The sequence below is a fragment of the Vicugna pacos genome, chromosome 13, assembly GCF_048564905.1.
Source record: "Vicugna pacos chromosome 13, VicPac4, whole genome shotgun sequence".
Classification (NCBI taxonomy): domain Eukaryota; kingdom Metazoa; phylum Chordata; class Mammalia; order Artiodactyla; family Camelidae; genus Vicugna; species Vicugna pacos.
Genome location: NC_132999.1, coordinates 27,567,201 through 27,593,791, shown reverse-complemented (window position 1 = coordinate 27,593,791; position 26,591 = coordinate 27,567,201). Strand labels below are relative to the sequence as shown.

Below are 26,591 nucleotides of genomic sequence, written 5' to 3'. Positions count from 1 at the left end.
GCAGGCCTGGGTGGGACACAGAGTATGAGAAGGGAGAGAGACCCAGGGAGGCCAGGCCTGGGGAGGCCCTGGTTCTCTGAGTTGCTGGTATTGTTCCCATCGTACAGAAGAGGAAAACTGAGGCACAGAGAGGTAACTTGGTCAAGATCACACTGCCCCATAGTACAGGAGCCAGAACCCAAGCCCAGGCTGTCTGGCCACCAGAGCCCACACTTTAAACCCTTGTGCTACAGTTAGGCAATATCACCAAGTGGCGATACTGTAGACCCATGGACAGCTTCTGGGTTCAAATCCCAGCTGCTCTGCCATTTCTAGCTGTGTGACCTTGGGCAACTTACTTGTCTGTGTCTTCATTGGTAAAGTCGGGATAGTACCTACTTCCTGGGTTTCCTTAAATGAGTTAAAACCTGTCACATACTTAGAACTGCATATGTGCAGCCACCATCCAGTCAATAGGAGCTGTTCTTCCTGAACCCCAGATGGACACATGACCTCGAAGAATCTAAACTTCAGGATTATCAAATGCCAGCCCGAAGGATCCTGGAACCCTCCAGCGGCATCCTGATGTCTTTGGGCTGCAGCCCTGTACCTTGCTTCCCCTGGCTGGAAGGTGTGGGGCCGCCTGTCCACTCAGCTCGGCCCCACACAGGCAAATGAGGTGATGTCAAAGCCTTGGCTGGGGCCCAGCCCCTGGAACCTCCCCCTCCCTCCCTCCCTCCCTCCCTCAATTTTCCCTCACTCAGACTCTCAGAAGCTCCCAGAGAGAAGGTGAGAGGGAGTGAAGGTGGGGGCACGCGGCCATCCAGGCATAGCTCCTTCAGCCTGGTGAGCGGGTGCCCAGGGGTCGCAGCTGGACCTGAAGGGAGCCTGCCCTCCGTCTCCTCCCTCTCGCCTCAGGCCCCGATTTGCAGTGATCCTGGAGCGTCATTCCTGCAGTGTGAGTGAGTGTGTGTCGGTGTCTGGCTGGTTCACCTAGTGCCCCTCTGTGGTGGTGCCGCAGCCATGGCTGATGAGAAGACCTTCCGCATCGGCTTCATCGTGCTGGGGCTCTTCCTGCTGGCCCTTGGCACGTTCCTCATGAGCCATGACCGGCCCCAGGTCTACGGCACCTTCTACGCCATGGGCAGCATCATGGTGATTGGGGGCGTCATCTGGAACATGTGCCAGTGCTACCCCAAGGTAGGTGGCTATGGGGACAGGCGGGTTGAGGGCCAGAGCCCAGGAGGGCCTGGAGCTGTGCCTCTATTCCAGGCATCAGTCCCCCATCCTTCGATCATCTTTCCATCCTCCTTCGTTACACCTTTTCTTATCTCCACTCTCCTGGGCATCCATCCACCCACCCACCCATCCATCCATCCATCATCCATCCATCCCTTATCATAAAGATTGATCAGAAGCCCCCTGGACCTGGAGCCCTGAACTAGGCACAGTGAAACCCAACACACAGTTCAGGTGCCTGAAATCAGAGTTCATAGGTTCTTGCCACCTGCCAGGCACACCTGCATCCCTGGTGCGGTTCAGTCCTCATCTTGAGCTTTTTGGTACCTCTGAGGTTCTGTTTTATAGTGGAGAAGCCCGAGGCCCAGGAAAGTGAGGTCCCACAGTTCTGAAGTGTCCGAGTTGGGATCAGAGCTCAGATATATGTCATCTAAAGCATAATCCTCCACCTCGGAAGGCTTTCCCTGTGTCCCAGGGCAGCTGGGAGTTCTGGGTGGGTCAGCTGTCACCTTGATGGCATGGACTGGCAGAGTATTAATGGGCTCCTAGCCTTTTGAGTGACTCCGTGATGAGAACAGAACTCGTTTGGGAGTCCCGAGTTCTAGTTCCAGCTCTGTTCCAAACTCTCTGTGTGCCCTTTGTCTTTCTGAGCCTGTTTCTTTCATCTGCAAGATGAGGCCCAGAGCTCCTATTTCTCCCAGCCTCCGGAGTTATACTGAAGAACAGAGGAGAGATGGGATGTAGAAATGTAAACTGTAGAGTGCTATATTTAGGTGAAGGGCTGCCACCCTTACTGTTATTAATCTTCCCAACAACGCTGTGGAATGGGCATGTCAGGAGTTGTAATCCTTCAGTGCCCAGAGAGGTTGAGTGACTTTTCCAAGGTCACACAGCTGGTCAGACAGACCCAAGGAAACAAGGAAAGAAGCATGGATTCTAACTTGGGCTCTGCCTGTAACTGCCTGGGAGACTTTTGTCAAGCCCCTTCCCTCTCTGGGCCTCAGTTTCCTCATGTGTACAATGTGTGGGTGAGAAAGAGGGGGTGGGAAAGGGGGTGCATCCTAAGGGCCCTGCTGGTCCTGACATCTAGGGACCCAGGCCCCAGGCAACCCCCACCACCTGTGGCTCCCTCCTCACCTCCCGCCCGGGAGGCTGTGCTGGGGGCTCGGGGAGGAGGGAGGGGGCTCCAGGGGCCCAGGTCCAGCTGTCCCCAGCCCTGCTCCCTGCATGGGCAGCCCTGGGCAGTCAGCATGTGCATTCGGCGCCAGGGCGGTCTGGGCTGGTTTGCAGTCATTTACCGAGCAGTTTACAGTCAACTGGCCTCTGCCTGTGCAATGCCCTGAGCAGAGGTCACCATGAGAAGAGGACCTTGAGGCCCGAGCCACCCACATCACCACCACTTCCATCGCCATCCTCCTCCCAGTGAGGAGGCTGGACCCTGGGAGACAGCAGGGTGACAGCCAGTGGGAGCTGTGGAGGGGAAGTCCCTCCTGCCCTCGCCCCCTTTACAGAGGTGGCTGGGGTAGTGAGCAGAGTGAGCGGGTGGCAGTGGGGACGAGGGAGAGGGAGGGGAGAGGGACTATTGCTGGGTATTAATGAGTAACTGTTGATGGATTCACGTGTTCGTGCACCATGGAGGCCACATGGCAGGGTAGAAACGGCATATGTTTCAGTGTCTACCAGGCCCAGATTTAAATCCCTCCTCCTGTGCCCCACTCCTGTGACCTTGGTGGAGGGAGTCCCCACCACCCTGAGGCCTGCACAGTTGAATGGGAGGAACCAGTGGGGTCTTGTATGTAGGGGACCTGGCATCACGCCTGGCCTGGAGCCGATTCAGAGGCACTGCTCTCAGGACCTATATTCATGGCTTTGGGCGGGTCTGTGTGTGTGTGCAGGGGTGTGTGCGCTGATGCGGGTGTGTATTTCTGGGACGCAGGCTGTTAGGGCCCGCACACTAAGTTAGGGGAGGAAGGTGTGTCGTCAGCCAGGGAGGTATGCCAGGCGAGGGCTCCCCATCCTCCACATTGTCTCGGCGGAGCCCCCAGCAAGTGCTGGTGCCCGAGCTCCCCTCCGGGTCCTCCCCTGCCTCAGTGCCTGACAAATGGGAATTTTCTGGATTGAAAGAAATATAAAGGAATAGAATTAGCCAATTAAGGTATGGAGGTAAGGAGTAGCCAATACCAGCCTGAATTAAGCTGTCCCTGTCTTTGGGGGGCTGGGGGTCTCGCGGAGGAGACAGTTTTCTGCCTGATGGGGAGGGAGTGGGCTTCACAGAGATGATGAGCTGGGATTTGTAGGTTAAGTAGAAGTTCACCATGCAGAAAAGATGGGGGAAAGCATTCCAGGCAGAAGGAATAGCATGATCGAAGGCATGAGGTGAAAGAGCAAGACCAGAGGGTCAGCCCAGCTGCTGGAGGGTGTGGGGAGGAAGGTGAGGTGGGGAGGGAGTGGGGCTCGGGGCCTGGGGCCTGGGATGCCATGCTGGGGAATCTGGACGTTTTCTTTTAGTTGGTGGGACAAGAGAGGGACATGAGCAGCTTTGCAGTTCAAGAAAGTGATCAGGCTGACGTAAGGGAGGGGGAAGTTCAAGAGCGACCAGGCCAGTGGGGAGGCTCCTTCTCTGCTCCAGGTGAGAAATGATGGTCTCCTAGACTAAGGCAGAATTTGACCCCAAGGCTGTAGGAGCTGAGAAGACATTTCCGGGTCATCAAATGTGCAGTACTTGCTGTGGCTGGGGTGGCACAGGCACTGCCATCTGGCATATTTTACTGAATTTCTTTTTTTTTTAGATCATTTTATTTATTTACTTTTTATTGAAGTACAGTCAATTACAATATGTCAATCTCTGGTGGACAGCACAATGTCCCAGTCATGCATATACATACATGTATTAATGGAAACAAATATGCAAATGAATTTCTGAAGTAGACTCAGTCAGATTTGGTGGTCAGCTGAGCCTCGGGCTTAAGAGAGGAGGAAGAAGCCAGACAAATCTGGTAGGTGGGACAGTCAGGGATGCGGTGCTCATTAGCGGAGATGGGGCAGGAGGCTGGGAGAAGGGGAAACATTGTCTAGGAAGGCAGAGCCTCTCCCTGTCTGGCTTCTGCCTCTGCCTCTGCCTACAGGTCCACCACTCCCCACTCCTGCCTGCTCTGCTGGAACCCAGGACCAGGCCCCTAATGATGGATTTGTTCTCTGTGAGCCTCCTTCCATCCTTCTGTTCCCTCCATTTGGGGACTGCTCACATCTTTGCCTCGACACAAATCTGGCTGTCACTCTCCTGCTGTTAACTCCCATTGCTTCTGGGTAAAGTCTGAACTTCTTAGACTGATGTTCTGGGGTCTTCATGATCTGATTGCCCCTCCCCAGCTTCAGCTCTACCTGTCCCCTTTCTCTTAAACGTACTTGTGCTCTAAGATGTTCAGGCGTTTTCTTCTCCACCAGGCTTTACACAGTGACACTGATAACGATGCTGTATAGTGATGATGATGGTGATAGTGTTGATGCTGATGGTGATGAAGGTGATGGTGATAGTGATGATGTTGATGGAGATGATGGTGGTGGTGATGGTGATGGAGGTGATGGTGATGATGTTGATGGAGATGGTGGTGATGGTGGTGATGGTGATGGAGGTGATGGAGATGGTGATGGTGGTGGTGATGACTATGATGAGGAGGAGGAGGACGACGACTGGGCCATGAGGTAATGAGGCAGAGGAAGGGGCATCTTCTAGGAAATAAAGAGCCAGCTGGCAAGTACAGAGCATACTTAGCAGGTGTGGAAGATACCCAGACCCCTCCCTGCCTTGTTTCCAGACTTTTAGGGGAAGCTCCTCCCCTTTTCTCTGGCAGGCAAGTGTCTTTTACTCACTTCACCTTGTGGGAAAGGGGAAAAGGAACTGCTATTTATTAACATGTTATAATACAGTAGGGTCTTTTCAAGTATTTGTTGAACAAATTTTCAATTGAGGAGAATAAGACTCAGAGAAGTCAGATAACTTCATCTTCAGTAACATCAAACTACTGTTTACTGAGCAGCTACTATGTGCCAGGCACCATGCTGGAGACTCCTTACAGACTATCTCATGGAATCCTCATAGCAATGCCAGAATCAAGCATGACTAGCCCTATTTTTTTAATTGTAAAATACACATAACATAAAATTTCCCATCTTAACCATTTTTAAGTGCATAGTTCAGTAGCATTAATTACACTTGCATTGTTGTGCTGCCAATTTCCAGAACACTTTTCATCTTATAAAATGGAAACTCTATACCCATTAAACAATAACTCCTCATCCCCTCTCCCTCCAGTCTGCGGCAACCACCATCTCTGTCTCTATGAATTGGGCTATTCCAGGTACTTCATATAAGAGGAATCCTGTGGAATTTATCTTTTTGTGACTGGCTTATTTCCTTAAGGTTCATCCATGCTGTAGCATGTGTCAGAACTTCATTTTTTTTTTAAGGATGAATAATGTTCCTTTGTGTGTGTATACCACATTTTGTTTATCTCCTCATCCATTGATGGGTACTTGGGGGTGCTTCCACCTTTTGGCTACTGTGACCAGTGCTGCAAATATCTCTTCAAGGCGAGCCCCACTCTACAGAGGAGCACAGGTGACCTTCCCAAGGAGGGACTCTCACCCAATCTCGGAGACCACAAAGGCAGGGCTCCTTCTGCCCCATCCACTGCATCCTTTATGACCTGCCTCCCCTCTGCCTCCTGGTGCCCACCCATGGTACTGCACTTGCAGAGACCTCTTGATCCCTGAAAGTTCAGGGATCAGGACTGGTGGTGGGCATAGCCTTAGCCACCCACTTCTCTGTTCCCTGTTGCAACCTCTGTGTGAAGAAACACGACATGACCTGCTTCCCACTTGTTCACCAGATATGGATAAAGTGTCTACTCCATGTCAGGCACCTGCTGGGCACTGGAGGAGGACCTCAAGAAATGATAAGATATGATCTCCCGCCCCCCCCCAGGGGTGTTTGTCTCATTTACTCACTGCTGCCCCCTAGTGCCTGGAAGTGTGCCTGGCACACAGCAGACGCTCAGTAAGAATTTGTTGGGTGAAGAGAGAGCCTGGTGAGAGCTGAAGCCCAGAGATCCAGCCACCCACTGGTGCTGGGCCCTGAGCCGGTCCCCTCCTGTCGAACGGGGTCGGGGGCCTCCCTGGCTAGGCCTCTCTCCCAGGGTATGTGGAGAGGTTAGGCCCATGCTGTGGGGGAGCGTGTGTGTGGGCATCTGCAGAGATGCCTTCTCCGCTTTGTCCTGCAGATCACCTTCATACCTGCCGACTCTGACTTCCATGACATCCTGTCCCCGAAGGCGCTGGGCCTGCTGGAGAACAGGCTCGCCGCTGAGAAGAAGAGGTGAGTGCCGGGCCCTCCAGCAAGGGCATGGAGCGGAGAGGAGGGCAGTGAGCCCCTCAGGCCGCTCTCTCCCTGCAGAGGAGAGTGAGAGGGGGTGGGAGGGGGGTGGTATCTCACCCCCTTGCTCCAGTCTCTGGCTTTGCCTTCCCATGTAGTGAGAACACACTATTAGAAATCATAGATTGTTTAGAACTTTCAATCCTGAGTTAGGCATTGTTGTCCCCATTTTACAGATGAGGAAACTGAGGCTCAGGGACTTTGTCCTGTCTTACAGTGAATTAGCAGCAGGCCAGAAATCAAAGATAGGTGTGACCCTAAGTCCCAAACAGCCATGACTACTACTCTATAGCAAAAAACAAGAGGCGTGATGATGGCCAAGGCACAGACCTGGGGCTCTGCCACTTTGGGGCTGGGTGACTTTGGGAAAGCGACCTGCCTCTCTTTGCCCCATCTGTGAAACAGAGATACTGATAGATCTTTCCTCCTAGGCTTCAGTGAGATAATACAGTCATCCCTTGGTACCTGTGGGGGATGATTCCAGAACTCCCCTCCGATACCTAAATCCACAGATGCTCAAGTCCCTGATATAAAATGGTATAATATTTGCTTATAATTTATGCATATCCTCCTATATACTTTAAATCATCTCTAGATTACTTCTAATACCTAATACAACATAAATGCTATGTCAGTAGTTATAAATACAATGTAAATGCTATGTAAATAGTTGCCAGTGTAGAGTAAATTCAAGTTTTGCTTTTTGAACTTTCTGGAACTTTAAAAAAATATATTTTTAATCCATGGTTGGTTGAATCTGAAAATGCAGAACTCGCAATACAGATGGCTGACTGTATAAGCCAAGTGCTCAGAACAGAACCCAGAGCACAGTAGGCCCTCTGGTGACAAGTAAGCTTGTCATCATTGGTAGGAAGTGCTTCCAAAGCACCAGAGACCAAGTCAGGCATTTTGCACCTACCACTTCCTTCAGTTCTCATAGAAATCCTGAGAAGTGGGGCATGTCGGGCCCTTTATACAGATGCAGAAACTGAGGTTCAAGATGTGCAATCACAAGCCCCAAACCTCACGGAGAGTCAGTCAACACCAGACCAGACCTGCCTTGGTCCCTAAAGGTGCCAAGCACTGTCTGCCCAGGACCGGCAGAGAGCACTCTGGCCCTGGAAGCTGTGACTCTGTGCTCAGAGGGCCAGGCTGCAGGTTCAGGGTCCGTGGCCGGGGCTCTGGGACTCTGCTTTGCTTGGGGAAGGAGGTGGTGATGGTATTTTCTGTTTCTGGTACACAGGTGACCAGATGTCCCAGGGGAATGAGGCAGATAGACTATGGATGGCTGGGTGTGGGATCAGCCTCAGGACTGGTCACACGGGACGAGCTGCTGCACCAGGGCTGGGGCTCAGGCTGCCCCGAGTCTGTGCTCCTCCCTGTCACTCCCCAGCTCTGGACCATAGAGAGCGGTAGAGAAAGTGGCACTTGGAGCACCAGCACCACCGCCTAGGTCTGAGTCACTTGGGCAAGCCAGCTCAAGTGTCTGTGCCTCAGTTGTCCCCCAGAGCTACGGTGAGGGTTAGAGGAGCTCACTGACACAGCCTGGCCAGCAAGAAGCACTCAGTAGCTGGGCTGTCACTGCTAAAAAGTGGGAACAACCGTTCTGCTTCAAGGTTGTTCAGAAAAAATGGGATAATAAGCATAAAGCCTCAGGCCCGCGTCTGGACCAGCAAACTCGCAGTCAATGTGAACTGGTCTTCATTTTGCAGCCACACCCCTGGGGCTAACTTTGGAGATTTTGGGTGAAAGGAACATGGGACTGAGGGTCTGACTTTGCCACTTACCTTACCTTACTGGGTCTCAGCCTCCTCATCTGTGAACTGGGTACAGTAACGACCCCCAGCGGGATGCCCGGAGCAGCTGGGCCAGGGGACAACACTGCTGTCTGTTGAGCGAATCTTTGCCCACCTGCCTGTTCTCTCTCCCGCTGTCTGCTGTGCACCATTCCCCCAGCCCCCAGCCCCCTTATGTCAGGCTGTGGGAAGAAGCCGCCTATGACCAGAGCCTGCCCGACTTCAGCCACATCCAGATGAAGGTCATGGGCTACAGTGAGGACCCCCGCCCGCTACTGGCCCCTGAGCAGGGACAGTCACAGCTGGGAGCCAGTGATGGAAGAGAAGGCGGCCCTCACGACCCTCAGGCCTGGTTGGAAGCCGCTGTGGTCATCCACAGGGGCTCGGACCAGGACGGGGCAGAAGGAAACCTGAGTCAAGACAGGCCCAGGCAAGTGTTCTGAGCAGCAGTGGGGCTGCTGCCCAGGGCTGGGGTGAAGGAGGAGGGCTGTGGGCCACTGCAGGGTCGGGGAGGGGGTGGAATTTGGATAAGACGTTTGGGACACCCAGAGAAGCAGCAGGTGTAGCGGACGCCTGGGTTCAAATCCCAGCTCCTCTCCAGGGTAACCTTTGAAAGTTTTTTACCTTCCTGAGCCTCAGTTTCCACCCGTGGGAATGCTCACTCCCACTTCAGAGTTCTCTGAATGCTCACCATGAGGAGCCAGGATGAGCCAGGATGGGAAGCCAGAGGATGGGGAGCCAGAGGACCAGAGCCCTAGTCCAGGCTCTGCTGCTTACGTGCTCTGTGACCTTGGGCAGGTGGCTCCCCACCCCACCCTGTCCCCAGATGTTCATAGACTGGTTCCTCATTCATCCATGTGGTCACTCATCCACCAACATTACTGTAGTGGGCACCTACTCCCTGCCAGGCCTTCATGGTCCCCCACCCTGCAGGAGCTTCCACATCCAGCAGGGGAGACAAACCAGGGAACAGAAGGTGACACTCAGTGTGACAGGGGTTGTGGGCCCAGAAGAGACCCCTTAGTGATTGGAGAGGCAGAGGAGTGACCTGGTTTGGATAGCAACATAGTAATGGCCCATTTCTTGAGCACCTACCGTGTGCCAGGCATTGCACAATGTGTTTTGCACTCATTGTCTGCTCCGAACCTCAGCGATAACCATGGGAGTGAATATTTTTATTTCCCCCATTTTACAGGGGAGGAAAGTGAGGCCCAGACAGGTGAACTCATTTACCCTGGGCCTTGCAGCGATGGGATTTAGACCTAGGCGGTCTGACTCAGGGCTTCCCTCGCCCTTTCCACCTTTGCCTCTGCAGCCCCCCGACCTGTCCCCAGGGCCCTGCACCTCTTGCTTCCTTCCAAGATGACCTGGATGTGGGTTCCAGTGAGGGCAGCAGCCCCATCCTGGCTCCACCAGAGGAGACAGAGCCTCAGCCCCCGCCCCCGGAGCCCGGGACCTGCAGACGCCGGCTGGACCACTTCCATGACTTTGCCCTGATTGATGCCCCCACATCGGAGGACGTGCCGCCGGAGAAGCAGCAGCAGCAGGCAGCCGTGCCCAGCTCCCGGCAGTGGTCTCCAAGGACAAAGAAGCAGGAGGAGGAGTCTTTGAACAGAGGTGCCGAGAAGTGGGAGCAGGAAGAGGAAGACTTGTACTATGGGCTTCCGGACAGCCCTGGGGATCCCCTCCCAGACAAGGAACTGGGCTTTGAGCTCGACACCCAGGGCTGAGATGGAATGCTCCCTGGGTGCTAGCCTGGCACCACTGCTAACCCCGTGTGATCTCACGGGGCCTTGATTTCCCTATCTGCAAAATTGGTTTAGATGGAGGTTCATAGGAGACAGCGGACCTGAGAGCATTTTGAGAACTGCACAGAAATGCACAGGGAGGGGATGGTTATATCAATGGGCCATTGCTGTTCGGATTTTTTTTTTTTTTTGGTAAAGCTTTGAAGGTAAAATAGGATTCATTGAAAAGATCTGCAGCAGCCAGGGCCCTCAAGAGCCTTTTCTGCCTTTCTCCAAAGCTGGCCTCTGAACAGGAACCCTCCTTGGTGCTACCCCCTGGGTCCCTGACTCTCTGTGAAGGCCTCTCAGGGTTCCCGTTCCTGGAGAGTCTTTTAGTCCACCCAGTGGATGGCATGATCCGTCTTCACTCAGCTAGCATCTCTGGCCCGCATCCTTCCTGTGGCTCCTGCTGCTCTGGGATCCCAAACCTTCTATGACTGACCATTGCTGACCTCCCAACTTTCTCCCTGGTCAGCCCCACCCAACTCTCACCCTGCTGCCCTGCCCTTGCCAAACTGTCTCCTCCGCCAGGATGCCCTTGGTCCCCTGTCTGCCTGGCAAATTCAGGCTCATCCTTCAAACCCCTGCATAGACGTCCCTCCTCTGAAAGCTTTTCCTGATGTCACCGCCTCTGGTCCTGGCTCCTGTGTGCCACCTGTGGGTCTGGTCCTACACGTTTATTGTGGAGCGTGGTGGCCTGCTCAAGGCCTGCTCCTTTGCTTTACTAACCCCTGTATCTCCCGTGCTGGGTCAGTGGCCACTGAGGGTGTACAGAAGTGACCAGAACCCAGGAGCCTTTTGCAGGGAATACCCGCTCCCCTGACTCTCAAACTCCTGACACCTAATTTGGTTCAGTGGCATTTACTGAGCATCTACTGTGCGCCAGACACTAAGCCGGGATCTTTAGGGGAAAGAAATGTGAACTCATGACAGTTCTTGCCCTCAAAGGGCTCACAATCCACTAAGCCTAGTGTCTCGTAAGTTAGGCACAGAGTGCAGAGCAGAAGCCTAGGAGGGAGCAGAGGAGTTAAAAGCTGACACACCAGAGGCAGTGGAGTGGCCCCTACACAACTGTCTGGGGCCATCGAGCACAGGGACTCATAGCTCTGGCTGCCTGAGCAGCCCCTGAAGGCATCACCATACGGCAGCATCACAGAGGGACGCTTTTCTCAGGCTGATCTCTGCACAGCCCCTCTGGGCCCCAGCACAGGCACGGTAGCACTGCCTCACCCCAGGTCCCCACGCTCAGAGCTTGCGCCCTGGGCCTTCTGCAAGGGCTGACCTTCACCTGGGCTGGGCCTCTGGGTCGGGGTTGGAGTTGCAGCCGAGGGAAGGGCAAGCCCCTGGCACCCCCTCCCCCTTCTTTCTGGGTTATTGCTACCTCCCGTAGGAAAGCCTCTGCTGTAGCAGGTGTTCCTGCTCCAGGCCTGAGTCGTGGAGTCATGGACAGGGTGAGGTGCAGCTTGGTCCTGGGCTCTGCTCCCTCGCACATGGGAGGGGTGACCTGCATCAGAATGAGCACCAGTGGGAAAGGCGCAAATAAAACGTTTTCAATGTTCACAGCAGTCACCTTCACTCACCTGCAAATTCTTTCATGTAAAACCAGCCGTCCCCCTCCGGGCAGGATAAATGAGGCTTCACTGTGGGCACTCTCTGGAACGTGCGCATGAGCACAGCTGTGTGACCGTGTGGGACAGCTGTGTGGATGGAGCCTCAGGAGGGGTCCTCACCCCGAGTCACCCTGAAGGGCACCCTCAGACCTCAGCAGAAAGCCAGGAGCCCCTAGCTGCCTGGCCCACCAGCCCAAAGAGACGCTAGCCCTGTCCCAGGGAGGGCCCTGGCGGCTGGGGCAGGGACAGTGTTGGCCAGGCCAGGCTTTGGCTCCCATCCGGCTCCTCCACAATCTTTCTGCTTGGTTGCGAGACCACACGCATAGCCTGTCCAGGACAGTCCTGGTTTACGCCACTGTCCCCACCTAGTTAGTAGTGTCTCCTTTTACCCTCGAAAGTGTTCCATTTGGATGACAAATGACATGTTCACTCTGCTCTGTGACCTTGGGCACGTACCTCAGCCTCCTCTCCCATAGAGGGAGGTGGTGGATTCTGGTCTTTGCCTCTCACAGGGTTAGGTGGGGGCAGGGGTGGGATCTGATGGAATCCATCTGCTGGTGCCCTGCCCGTGAGGACCACCAGGAGCTCACCTGTAGTGAATAGTTGGGTTTGTTACTCACCGCAGTGAGGGAGAAACCCTATGGGATTGGCGTCTCTGTAAGAGGGCGGAGAAAGGACTATTATGGGATTTAGGCTTGTATAATGTGATTGGGGGAGGGTCTGTGGGAGCGGGGCTCAGCTGCAAATTAGATGCTGTTGAGAAGCAGGGCTAATTCCATGATGGCGCATCTTAATCAATCTTATATAGGAGACCAAGCTAAGGATGCAATTGGCAAAGCAGCAGCAGTCATGCTCCAGCCAGGAGAGGGTTGTTTGGTCACTGATGTCATTAGGACAATGGTCATATTTGCTCAGCCATGGCAATCGAGTTGCCTGGATTGGTCTTGACCCACCACAGTCACAGGGTGCCTTGTCTGAAGCTGACATCCTATGAAACTGTTCACCTCCATCAGAAGAACACCAGGGCCCAGCTGTGAGGGCCGGGCTAGCTCCCGGCCATCAGGCTGCTCCTCTGGAGGCTGCTGGTGACTGTGGGGAGGTTGGGGTGGGAGCAGAATGTGCTGTGGATTTCATCTGAAGAGTCTGCCGCTTTCTAAAAGTTTGAAGCACAGAGGAGCAAGAGGCTCTTCTGTTTAGCTCTGACCATCCCGAGCTCTGAGATTTACCACCACCATTGTGCTCTGTTCCCTTGACCTCTGACATGGCGTCTTGTTGGCTGATTAACTGGGACAGGTCCCCAGGGTATGGATGCCGTGCTGAAAGGGCCTGGTGGAACGGCCTTGGCAAACCCTGGGACTCCAGCTCTCCGCCCCAGGCTGCAGAATGGTGTACCATGGCGGAAATGCCTGCTCTGTCTACCCTCCCATCAGGCCAGAGGGGCTTTTGGAAGTTTCCACTCTCTGGGGAGGGATGGCCCCTGCCCTTTACTGGGAAAGAGTGATCCTGGGGGCAGTGAGCGCCAGCTCTGTGATTGCTTGCTGTGACCTTGGCATGTGGCGACCCTCCCTGAACTTCTGTCCTTGTTCTCTATATGATTAGATGAACAAGATTCCACTTCTACTCCTGGTCCTTAAACATAGTGCCAGGTACCCTCACAGAGTACCCCACTGGTCCTTGCAACAGCCCTGGGGGACAGACCTGTTGACTCCACATTGCAAATATCCACTCTAAATCCCAGACCCTGGAGTCAGGAAAACTTGGGTTTGTACTCAGCCTCTTCCAGTTCCTTGCTATGTAAACTTAGACAAGGCACTGTCCCTCTCTGAGCCTCCACAGCCACATTTATGCAGTGGGGAGGATACCTGCCTCTCAGGATGTCATGAAGAACTAATGGGTATGATGCCTCGGACATATTGTAGATGATTGAACAGTGTCAGTATGCTTCCTTCCCACTCGGGGTCCTGGTCCCTCATCTGCACAGTGGGGATTAACTCTGTCCCGCTTATAAATGGCACAGTAGGTGAGTGGATTCACTGGGGAGAAGATGCACGTGAGAGCTTTCTGCAAAGGGTACAGAACATCTACCATGTGCCAGGCACGGAGGGGCAGGGGAGCTGACAGCAAGGGACAGGGAGCTAAGGCAAGTCTAAAATCCTTCCTAAGGGACGGGCAGGGGAGCAATGTGCTGAGTGGCAGCATCCCAGGAGCAAAGAGGAGGAACAGGAGGAGCAGGACTGCTTGCACCTAGCCAGACAAGGAGCAAAATTACTGAGCATCTGCAGATATCAACTCCCTGAACCCACCCCTCGCGCCAGCCCTGAGAGGTGCGCATTCCAGGGTCCGGGGATGGGATTCTGGCGTGGGGCCTCGAGCCCGTGCTCATTCTGCAGTGCTGCCGGTCCGCACATGTAACCAAACTTGTAATCACCCCCTGTGCTGTGCTCACCTGATCTCATTTTACTGTCAAAACCTGCAAGGTTGGTGTGCGACCCCATGTTACAGAGGAGGAAACGGAGGCTCTGAGAGGTTGAGTAGTTTGCCCATCCTCCCAGAAAAGGACTAAATGGTGGAGAGGAGGTGTAGCTGTAGGGCCTTCCGCTCCAGGCAGGAATCGTCTAGTAGTCGCAGGTCATTCTGACCCTGGTGAGGATGCGAGAATTACGCACCTCAATAAATTGAGGCAGCAAGGATGCGCTGAACATCCACCTGTGTCTTTCCCTTTGCTGGCGCTCAGGGTAGACACACCCCTGCTCCTACACCTTCCATGCCTCCCTACTGCCCACAGGATGAGGCCAGATTCCTCAGCCTGATGTTTGAGGCCTTTTTCAGCCAATTTGTCCCCCACTTCCTACGGCACTGGAAACCTACTCTCCACGCCATCTGCCTAATGCTCCTCCTTCCCTTCTCTACCATCCCTCAAGGCTCAAATTCCACCTGTTCCCTGGAGCCTGAACTGGCCCTGCTCTCCCTCCTGGGGCAGAACCCATCCCCATCCCCACCTCTCCTCTGCATCCTTCCCAAAGGATGTGCACCGCTCAGGTCCCAGCATTCCTTACGTGAGTAGCTGTGTGCGTTTCAGGCTCCTCACCCAGACTGGGATGTCCTTCAAGGAAAGGGGCTTCTGCCCACTCATGTTTCTGTCCCTGGGACTTAGTGAAAGCAAGTGGCAGTAGTGCTGGTAGAACAGGATGGAACTGAAACTGAATTGAACTGAACCCTGTGGGTGCCCTGAAGGCTCGGGATCCACTTGCACAGACCACATAGCACAGGGATGAGGGGCTCTGGCTTTGGTGTAACCAGCTCTGGGTTTGAGACTGGACTTCCCCTTGGCAGGCTGTGTTACTTTGACCAAGAGTCTTACCTTCTCTGGTCCTTAATTTTTTTTATCAATAAAATGAGGTTTATAATATATACCTAATAGCTTATGAAGACTGGATGAGACCATGCCTCTCAAGTGCTCAGGAGGTGCCTGGTGAGCCCTCAGTAGATGGTAGACGTCATGGTCCCAGAGAAACGTGAAAACCTGAGGCTCTTTGAGGAGTGGTGAACCTCTCAAGGTCCCCAGTGTGGCTGTGAGGGGCTGGGACGTCCCCTTGGTGGCCCTCCTGTCCTCCCTCACTCCTGCCCAATCCCCCAGCCACAGTGCAGAAGGCCCCACCTCTCCCTCAGTGCTTCAAGGCCAGACCCTGTGTTCCTGGCCCAGGCATGTCCCTCAGCTCCCCAGGACAGTCATCCTCACCCTGAGATTGGGCCCCCAGACCTTCTCCGCTCGCTGACTGCCCTGCCAAGCAGGTTCTCAGCCAATGACCAGATGGCCGGTGACCAGATGACTGGGAGGACAGGTGTGCTGGGGCCTGGGCCCCGCGAGGATGGGGCAGCTGCGGGGTCTGTAGGTGGGGCTGACCGTTGGGCAGCACCTGTATTGGCTATAAACATGTTTACAGCACTGTCTCCTCCCACAACAAACCTGGGATTATCCCTGTGAAGGTGACCCTGAGGGAAAGCAGAGGGAAGAAGGGAAAACACCAGCAGAGCATGAAAGTGAGACCACAGCAAGGGACGGTGCTGAGCCTCCACTCAGCAAGCGTCCCCAGGGTCACCGCTGAACTGGCTGGGGACCCGGCTGTCAGGACAGCAGCCAGCATTCTTCTGTGTGCCCGGCGGTGCCTTCCTTGGCCATGCACACGTGCTGGCCTGTCTGATCTTCACCTGGGAGGTAGCACCGTCAGGGAAGAGTCTGAGGAACTGGACAAGGACCACTTAAGGGCAGCGGGGTTATTTTTCTGGGATAGGAGGAGCCTAGACCATCAGGATGGTTTATACCAATGTTCACTCTGATGAGGATTCTGGGTACCAGCTCTGACACCCCACCTTGCCCTTTAGAATGGGGTAGACCAGTCTGGAGCATCCTGACGTCCTCAGTGACACCAGTTTTCCTACCTCTCTTCCTTTCCTGCCTCCTCCTTCCTTCTGCCAAGTTCACCCTCTGTTAGGATGCTCAATCCATCTGACTGAGCCTCGATTTTCCCCAGCGAAATAGCAGGGTGCCTGTCAGTGCTGCCCCACCTCTTCCCAGGGAACACTTTGATCTTCCCTGCCTGGTTGGGGGAGTAATTCAGACCCCACGCCTTATTCCCTGTAGGATCTTCGCTGGCCTCAGTTTCCTCACCCCGTAATGGGCCAGCAGCCCAGCTTGGCTGCCTCACGTGGCCAATGTGAGGCCTGGGAAGGGGGTAAGACGGTTATTGCTGGGCTGCGTTTCAGGGCTTCAGGCCCTCCTCCCAGGCTCAGATGGCTGCCTTCCCTGCATCATTAACACCCAGACCAAGAGGTGATGAAAATATTTTGGCCTGGGGGTGAGGGCTAGTGGCCAGGAAGCTGCCAACGGCACATTCCTCCTGCCACCTGCCCTGGTTCCTAGGGCTGCTGCGGATTCTTTCCTTTCATCCCAGATCTCAGGGCACTTGATGCAAATTGGGTGCATGCCCTTGGGCCCTTTGGATCCAAACTGCCAGTCCAAGATACAGTTGGGTGATGGTGTGGAGTGGGGTCTGCCATCCCACCATTTCCAGCCCCTGTCCGCCCTCTCCCTCCATGCACGCCCAATGTGATGAAGCGCTCCCCTCTGTCTGTGCTATGAGAACGTAAAGCATTTTCAGATCTGTCATCTCATTTGGCCTCACACCTCCCTGGGGAGTTTGGAATTACTGTTGCCATTTCACTGATGAATCAGCTGGGGCTTGGAGGGGGGCAGTGGCTTGCCCAGGGTCACTCCATGGGTTTAGTGGCAGAGCTGGGTTTAGAATGGTGCCTTGGATCCCAGCCCCAGGTCCTGCCCCGTCTGCTGCCTAGGTCTGTCCTGGGAATACTGCCTGGAGGAAGCAACTCTGAGGTGGGTCTTGAAGGATGTGTACGAGTTATCAGGTGAAGAATGCTGGGAAAGGCATTCCAGAAGGGAACAGCATGCACAGAGGCATAGACCCAACTGGTGGCTGCAGAGTGGAGCTGGGCAATCTGGACCACTCTTCTTTGTTTTCTTTTTTTGAGGGGGAATTAGGTTTATCAATTTTTATTTATTAACAGAGGTACTGGGGATTGAACCCAGGACCTCGTGCATGCTAAACATGAGCTCTACCACTGAGCTATACCCTCCCCCTGGACCACTCTAAGCCATGCTACATTTTCAAGGAGTAAATGTATGGCCCCCACACTTTGGGCTGCCTCAGAATCTCCTGGGGAGCTCAGGAAATGCAGATTTCTGGGCAGGTGCCTAGAGCTTCCAGGCCAGTCTAAGGAATCTGCACTTCTCACAGACTTGTTCCCCGACCCCACCCCACAGCTCTGATGCTGGTCCCTGGGCCACTGTTGGAGCTGACCCTCTCGGACCCCCCCCCCATTTAAAAGGGCAGCTCTCCCCTCCCCTATCCCTTTTCACTTTTCTCCATGGCTTGTGTCACCACCGCACAGCCTGCACATTTGACTTAGTGGCTTCTTAGATTTTCCTCTGTGACAGTGAGGGCAACATGAGGGCCGGAGTCTTGTCTATCTTGTTCCCTTGTAACCCGGCGTCTAGAACAGTGCCCAGCACATGTGAAGTGGCAGAGGGGCCTTGTTCTGTTTTGTTTATTCATTCATTTATTTCCAGGGAGGGAGAGATCTGAGCATGCTTGGAGGCTGGCATGGGGGACAGCAAGACTTGGTGTGAGCAAGATGGAGACAGAATGCCAGGGCGCAGTTCCTGGAAGGAGGCTGGGGGAAAGGTCGGGCCCCTTGACATTTAAAGGACATTTAAAGGACATTTCCTCCTTTTAGGCCTGCAGGGAGAGAGGTGGTGCCTGATGGAGAGGTGGTGGAGGAGGTGGCTGTCACTGGCTTCCATTTTCTCCATGAAGTGGTGGGAAGAGGGGGAGGGGCAGGAAAGGCTAATGGAGCATGTGAGCCTGGAGTAGCTCCTGAGGGGGCCCTATGGGAGCATGAAAACATTATTGAGGTTGGAGCTCTAGTCATGACCCTCGTTTGACCAGAACCTCCCAGGACTCCTCCACCCACAGGAAAAGGGCTATAACTTTCCCTGGCTTTAAGAGATGTTAAAAACTAGCAGTCTCCAGCTGGGCCATGCATTGCTCGCAGACATGTCACCCCATTACAACCGGACCACAGATCCTGAGCTGTCTCCTCCAGGAAGCCTGCCTGGATCCGGGGTCCATCAACTGGCTCCTACGAAAACTAACCTCTCTCTCCCTTGTGTGACTTGTCTCCTCCTGCCTCTCAGCATAGAAGGCTGAGCTCTTACTTGCCTCGCTGTGGGCTCCAATGGCAGGGCAGGGCCTGCTTCATCTTAGGGGCTGGGGCAGGCCACCAGCAATTCCCGGGCTCTGCCTGCCCTGGCAGTTAGGCTATGGGCTCTCAAGCCAGGTGCCGGATGCCCCCTGCTGGCCTAGCTGGGCACAGCTACTGCTCACCAGGGGCCAGAAACTTTTGGGAGACCCCTCTTTCCCTGGGCCAAGTCCCTCCCTAGTTCCTTCCTCCTTTCTTGAAACCCTTCACAGTGCCCTCAAAATCCTGGCCCATCACCAGCAACTGCCTTGTCCTCAAACACCTGTCAGACACTCCTTCCTCCTCCTGCTTTGTCAAAAATCCCCCTGACACCAAGACATTGCTTCCTGATTTCCTCTCCTTTACCTAGAGCCTGGGGGGGGGGGGGCGGGTAGGGCCTCCTTGCTCCTCACTGCCTCTTCCATCTCACGGTTCTGTCCTCTAAACACCTGGCCCTTTGAAGCTCCGTCATGAGATTACGCCCTTTATTACTGAAGACTGGGCTCAAGGTCACATTCTCCTGCGGGGGCGATTCCAACATGCCCGGGGCTCTCCCTTCCCCCACCTCCAGAGGCCTCACCTCCACTTTCTCTCAGCCACCCACTCCCACTGTTATACTCTGGACCTTGTCTCTACCTGCAGTTATATCTCCCCCAGAATCTCAACTCCAAACATCCCACCTTCTGACCACCATGTTCCCTTTTCCAGCCCACTCCCAGCTCCCACTTTCTTCACTGACCCCGGCCACCTGTTGATGCACACACATCTCACCAGTGGCTCTCACTCACCCTCTCTCGTGTCTCACCTCATCACAGCTGAGGCTTCCCAGTCCAGTTTGATATCTGCTCACACCCTTGCCCCACTATTTATCGTACTCACAGGGCAAAAACCCAGCCCTGCTTAAACCCAACCGTCCACCAACTCAGCTCCCGCACCCAGGCTGCTGAACCCAGCAAGAGGGAAACAGACACGCTTTCGGGTTTCACTCGGTTACCAACCATAGACCTCCAGTGGGCCCTTGAGGCTGTTCTACAAACCCACATGTGTTCTGAGCCATCACTTTCTCTAATTTATTTTAGTTTTTGTTTTAATTAAAAATACAACAGTTCTACTTTGCAGGTAATATTCTAAGTTATGAATATCAATTTAGTAATAATCACAGAATTCTGTGAGACAGGTTCTATAACTACTTGCATTTTACAGATATGGAAACAAGCATGGGTCGGGGGTGGTACGGAGTGACCTACCTCGCGAGCCCACACCCTCCATGTGCCAAGGGACGCTGCCTTGAACTACATCATCCCTTCTGTTTTCTCCTCACCCTTCTGAACCTTCTCGGCGTGCTTCCTTCCAGATAATGCCATGCCTCCTAATTCCATGAGAAAACAGAGGCAGTAAAGAGACACCCCCATCATCTCCCACTCCACCTCTACCCAGCTGCTCGCACCTCTGCCCGCTTCTCCACCTCCCCACCTATTGGGATCAAGTGTCTGAGCCCCTGTCCCCACTGTGTGCCAGAAAACAGCCCTTCTCACCCACCAAAGAAATTCTCCCTGTCCCGCGTTGCCAGCCTCCCTTGTCTGTATCATCCCCATCAGCCCATACACCTGCCCCTGTAGTTCCCATCCAGGGAAAAAACCTTTCTTGGCCTCATATTCCCTCCAGCCACAACCCATGTTCCTGCTCCTTTTATAGAAAAATTCCTTAAAGGAGGCATCTGTACTCTCTGGCCATCTTCAGTTCCTCTTCCTGCAGTCTCTCTAGAAGCTTCTTCAATCAGGCCATTCTGCGGCTTAATCAGATCATCGGAGCCCATCACTGGATCTGCTAAATCAGTTTTCCAGCCTCATCTTACTTAACCCATGGGCTGCATTTGACCCGGTTGGTCACTTCCTCCTCTTGGATGCACTCCCTTAGTGATCTCTGTGAGTTGGTGGCTTTGAATATTATTGATATGCTGACAACTTCCAGCCCAGCTCTCCCTGAGCTCAGATCACATGTCCTGCTGCTGCTGTGGTGCCTTGGTCATCTGCTGAATGGTCCAGACAGGGGCAACTAGAACCCTGAGGTTGCCCTGCTAAGCCTCTCCCCCTGGACTTCCCAGCTCCCCAGATGATAACCCCATCCTTCCAGTAGGCCCAGCCAAAACTGGGAATCTCCACTCTTCTCTTCCTCCCACACTCAACATCTAAATTGTCAGCAAATGCAACAGTCTCTACCCTCAAAATACACCCAGAATCCACCTACTCTCACTGCCCCACTGCCCATCCTAATGCCACTTAGAACGCCCACCTTTGCCCACGGTCTCCCATCTACAGAGCATTTTCACATTCATTGTCTCACTTGTCCCAGCCTGGTGGGGCATGCTGAGCTGGGACCATTGTCTCTGTTTAAAAGATGACATTGAGGCCAAAGAGGGGGAGCACTTTGTCGACACCACACAGTTACTTGTCAAATTGGACCCTTTCCAGCTGCTTCCTAAACTCCAGGATGGCCTGGGAATCTGGGAGGTGAGGCTGAGTCCACCTGGCTGCATCGTGGAGCCCAGGGTGCCTCCCAGAGCAGCTGAGCATCTCCTAGCCCAGCAACTTGAGGAGTCCCAGGAGGTGTGGGTGGGAGGTGTAAGGGGGAGGTGGGGCTGCTGCTGTCTGCTTGAATGCATTTCCTGCCAAGTCCAGTAAGGGTGGCATCACAAAGTGACAAATATAAATGGCTACCTGCAAACCCAACTGTCACATACTGTGTCTGTCTCCCCCATGGGACCGTGAACTTGGCCTAGGCAAGGACACTGTCATCGCAGTCCTTCTTAGTCTGAATCACCTTGGGGTCCCAAGCACCAGGCCAGAGCCTGATATGTATATTTAATGATTGATTTAATTAATTACCAAACACCTACTATGTGCTGAGTGCTGTTTTAGATGCTGGGTTACAGCAGTAAATAAGAGACAAAATCCCTGCTCTCCCGTCCTGTCCCCAAGCAACCCTCACTCTCAGAGAGTGAAACAGATCATAAATGAGTCGAATATGCAGTGTTGACAAGGCGCTCCTTGCTGTGGAAACAAATGAAAAGGGAAGGGGATAAAATGTAATGGAAGGGAGAGCTGTGCTTTAAATAGGGCGTCAGAGAAGACCTTAGTGAGAAGGGACACGGGAGGAGCTGAGGGAATCAGCCACATGGACACGGGTTGGGGGAAGGGCACCTCAGACAGAGGGAACCACAGGTGCACGAGCCCAGCGATGGGCGGGAGTGGCACAGAGGGGACTGGGAGGCAGCCTGGTAACTGCAGGGCTGGGGTGCAGACCCAGTGGGGTCTCTGGCTTTTCTCTTGGAGGGTGGAGCTAAGGGCGGTTTTGATCAGAGTAGTGAAATGCCCTGGTTGGTTGAATGATTGCTCTGACTGGTTAGAAGACAGATGGTAGGGGCTAGGGTAGAAGCAGAGAAACCAGCCAGGAGACTGTGAGCCACTGGTGGTGGCTTGGACCAGGGGTAGCAATGGGGCAGTGAGAGTAGGTGGATTCTGGGTGTATTTTGAGGGTAGAGACTGTTGCATTTGCTGACAATTTAGATGTTGAGTGTGGGAGGAAGAGAAGAGTGGAGATTCCCAGTTTTGGCTGGGCCTACTGGAAGGATGGGGTTATCATCTGGGGAGCTGGGAAGTCCAGGGGGAGAGGCTTAGCAGGGCAACCTCAGGGTTCTAGTTGCCCCTGTCTGGACCATTCAGCAGATGACCAAGGCACCACAGCAGCAGCAGGACATGTGATCTGAGCTCAGGGAGAGCTGGGCTGGAAGTTGTCAGCATATCAATAATATTCAAAGCCACCAACTCACAGAGATCACTAAGGGAGTGCATCCAAGAGGAGGAAGTGACCAACCGGGTCAAATGCAGCCCATGGGTTAAGTAAGATGAGGCTGGAAAACTGATTTAGCAGATCCAGTGATGGGCTCCGATGATCTGATTAAGCCGCAGAATGGCCTGATTGAAGAAGCTTCTAGAGAGACTGCAGGAAGAGGAACTGAAGATGGCCAGAGAGTACAGATGCCTCCTTTAAGGAATTTTTCTATAAAAGGAGCAGGAACATGGGTTGTGGCTGGAGGGAATATGAGGCCAAGAAAGGTTTTTTCCCTGGATGGGAACTACAGGGGCAGGTGTATGGGCTGATGGGGATGATACAGACAAGGGAGGCTGGCAACGCGGGACAGGGAGAATTTCTTTGGTGGGTGAGAAGGGCTGTTTTCTGGCACACAGTGGGGACAGGGGCTCAGACACTTGATCCCAATAGGTGGGGAGGTGGAGAAGCGGGCAGAGGTGCGAGCAGCTGGGTAGAGGTGGAGTGGGAGATGATGGGGGTGTCTCTTTACTGCCTCTGTTTTCTCATGGAATTAGGAGGCATGGCATTATCTGGAAGGAAGGATGCGGAGACGGTTCAGAAGGGTTCCGCAGCTCTTCGCCAGACGCTGGTCCAGTTCCGTTCTTGGACATGGTGTGTAAAAAGAATCCACAGACTGAACCATCTGGAACACCGAACTTGTGCTACAGTGGAATTCCTGGATGTACACATATGACATCTTTGCAGATTAAAACCAGAAATATTTGTCGAATAAATCCCTTGAAATGTATGATTAGTGCTGGCTGGAAATCAAAAGCAACAGGATCTTCAAGACTTGGCTAGTTGGTAAGGTGGGTGTGCCAGGTACATGAGAGGCAGTGGCTGGAGAGGGGTCGAGGCTGCGTGTAGAATGATGCCAAGCCTGGACCTGCGAATAGATCTGGGTGCGGGGTGTGGCATCTAGAAGTCGGCGTCACGGGGGGAGGGGTGGTGGGAGGCGAGGAGGAGGACCTGAATGGGGTGGTTTAACGTCGTTTGGGGCGGGAGAGGCGAGAGAGATGCCTGGCCAGTGGCAAGACAGAGCCCAGGAACTTTGCGGATGTGTCTGGCATCGCACGCAGGGCTCAGGGTGAGGGGCGGAGAGAAGGCATCTACAGGGCACTCCGGGACAGCTTTCCAGCCCAGTTAGAGTTTGGGATTTTTTTCCTCCCTCTGAGGGTAATCTGACGTGGTGTGGGAAGGGAGAGGCTGAAACTCGGATCCATCAATTCTGGGGGGTGGGGGGAGCCAGTTAATGTTTAATCAGGTAGGATCATCCGATGGGGCTCGAGTGGCGTGATCTCCCGGGCCCCGGGCGTCGCGCACCCACACCCCAGCAGGTTTCGGCCTCGGCGTTGAGGCGCTCTCGGCTGCAGGCGGACTCAGGCTTAGCTCGGGTCCGAGTCGGGGGGCGGTGAGCCAGGCAGTGAGAACTCTCGGGTCCCGTAAGCGTGGCCACGGCGCGGAGCCCCCAACCCAGAGCCCCAAAGCCGGGCCGCGCGGGTGTCCCTTTTGGGACCCCAGGTCCCGTGCGCGCCTAGAGCTCCCCACAGCGAGGCACAGTGGCGGCCGGCCTTGGCCAGCGCGCTGCCCCCGGGTCTCCCCGCCGAGCGCAAACCTCTCCTCTCCCCGCGATGGGCGCGGACAGCTCCAGGCGGCCGTGGTTGCCCCCGCTGCTGCTGCTGCTGCTACTGCTCTTGGGCCCTGGAGGCTCGGGCGCACAGGAGGACGAGGACGGCGACTACGAGGAAATGGTGCTAGCCTTCAGGTCGGAGGAGGACGGCCTGACTGACACGACCCAGCACGTGGCCACCGCCAGCTTCCATCGCTGCGCCAAGGTGCGGGCGCCAGGGGCGAACCCGCGGAGGGACTCCAGCGGTGGCTGATTCCTTTCCGGCCTCAGTTCTCCCCCGTAAGGGAGGGTCTAGAGAGAAGGTCTCCAGTGCCTTCTGCTCATCCCAGGACGGGCTTGGCGCAGATCTTGGGGACGGCAGGCGCTGCGGCAGGGGACCGAGTACAGCAGTTCTTTGGGGTGCGCTGTGCTGGGGAAGGCGCACAGGGGTGGGAGACTGGAAGACGTCAGGTAGGGCGAGCAGAGCACCTCCAGGATAGCCTGCGCATATTCCAGACATGCTGCACCACCGAGGCTCTGGTGGGGAAAGGTGCCAATGTCTGGACCCCGCTTAGAACGCCTCCCCCCCCCCCCAGGCACAGAGGAAACAGACTTGCTATTATTATGCATCCTGAAGTGGATGGGGCAATCTGGGCAGTGTAGTTGTATTGTGGGGAGTGTGCGGGGTGGGGAGTGAGAGTAGGGGTGGTCATGGGGATCTTGGGGAAAGACAGCACTGCCATGGCAGGGGTGGAGTGGGAGGGAAGGCGAATGATGGGACTGGAGGCAATTTCTACAGGCCACAAAACTAGTATTGCATCCTTCTCAGCTGAAGGAAAGAACAGAACTAAAGGCGAAGGGGCGGAGTTATTCTCAAGGCCCTTTATGGTCCTTGGGGTCCTCAGGCAAGGAAGGGCTTTGTGGATGCTCATGAGCGGGAGGTGGGCACACCTGGTAGCTGGGACAAGGAGGCTGAGCCCTTCAGCCCAAGCGCGGGTCCTGCGGGTATGGGCAGGGGTGGGCAGGGAGAGTTTCCTGAAGATCGATGCCAGCACCTGGCTCTAGGGTTATGGGAGCTTCTGCCCAGGGGGACCGCTGGTCCCTCCAATTATAACCTTCCCAGGACTCGACTGAGGTCCCACTACAGGGCTTGGAGTCAGCCCTGGGGTTGAATCCTGGCTCCATCACCCACTAGCTGTGTGATGCTTGGCTCGTCACTTAACCTCTGAGCCTCCATTTCCTTATCTTTAAAAGGGAGGTGACAGTCCTTCCCTAGGGTCCGTTGTGACATTTTAGTGCTGGGCAGATGGAGGAATGAAGGGGAAAGGGCTCAATTGCTCACATGCATGACCTCACCAGGATGTGAGCCAGTGCAGAGAACACTGTAGTTATTTCCCTGGCTGCCGTGTGACCTCCTGGTGACACCCTCTTTACTCCAAACTGCAGCTCCTGGAGCAGAGGGAAAGTTCTAGGCTAACAGACACCGGGCCTGCACTTCTGCCCCAGCCCCTCTGCCTAAGTGTGCTGGGGTGGGGAGGGATGTCAGGCCCTTAGTGTTACCTGTGCCTGGTGTCAAGTGGCAGTGGGGAGAGACCTCTCTTCTTCGGTCTGGGTCTCAAAAAAGAGTGACATTTACTTAGCTCAAATCACCCTCTTTCTTGTTCCCTGAGCCTTTCACCTTCTAGAAGGATGTTGCTGGGTTGTGACAAGGATGAGAAAGGGTGTTTCAAGTCACCACTGTCCCCAAGTAACTATTCTAGGAGTAGTGAGTACTCCATCTTGAGAGGTAAGCAGTGACAGGACAACCACCTGAACCAAATGCTTGAGAGGGGAGAAGGGTGGCTCAGTGGTAGAGCACATGCTTAGCACACATGAGGTCTTGGGTTCAATGCCCCGTACCTCCATCAAAATTAGTAAACACATAAATAAACCTAATTACTTCCCCAAAATAAATTAATTAATTAAAAAAGACACTGAGGGTATTTCTTCCCTGGTGGAAGTTTGAAACAGAACCTCCAGAAGTTCATTGATTCAATGGATATTTTGTGGGGATTGAATTTAGAATGAACATTTTTTTGGCAGGCAGATAATGATTTAGACCAGTCCTTTTATTTTATTCATGAGAACCCCAGAGAGAGGGGGTCCACCCTCCCAATGCATTAGAACTAGTCTTCCAGGAAAAGTCTCCTTCCACTGCACAGAGTGCTCTCCCAATTCATTAGAGTTTCATTTAGTGGAGGGCATTTTAGATGGGCCTTGAAACATAAATAGGAGTCTAACAAATGAAGGGAACAGGGGAATTTAATTCTAGGGGGAGGGGGTAGCATGAACAAAAGTGCAGACCTGGGAAAGCCAGAGATGGAGAATGGGAAGCACATGTCCACAGTCCCTTATCCACCTTCTGAAATGTAAAACTGCTCCCCAAACCAAAAGGCTTTTTGTAATTTATTTTGT

At 54.1% G+C, this 26,591-nt stretch overlaps 2 protein-coding genes across 3 annotated transcripts in view; both read left to right on the top strand.

Moving 5' to 3' along the window:
• Positions 1-1,002: 1,002 nt before the first annotated feature.
• Positions 1,003-10,286, top strand: BSND (barttin CLCNK type accessory subunit beta). 2 transcript variants are annotated; one of them, XM_072975780.1, is made up of 4 exons: positions 1,003-1,179; positions 6,498-6,590; positions 8,598-8,875; positions 9,761-10,286. In XM_072975780.1, the coding sequence occupies exons 1-4, from the start codon at positions 1,003-1,005 to the stop codon at positions 10,173-10,175; spliced, it is 963 nt and encodes a 320-aa protein (XP_072831881.1). In that variant the 3' UTR covers positions 10,176-10,286. The 2 variants fall into 2 exon arrangements, with proteins under 2 accessions (XP_072831881.1, XP_072831883.1); XM_072975782.1 differs by having other exon boundaries at positions 6,498-6,592; positions 8,606-8,875.
• A 13,873-nt stretch (positions 10,287-24,159) lies between these two features.
• The window catches only part of PCSK9 (proprotein convertase subtilisin/kexin type 9), an 18,463-nt gene continuing 16,031 nt past the window's right edge, over positions 24,160-26,591 (top strand). The window contains 1 exon segment of the mRNA XM_006200581.4: positions 24,160-24,363. Within this exon segment, the coding sequence (XP_006200643.2) occupies positions 24,160-24,363 (204 nt within the window).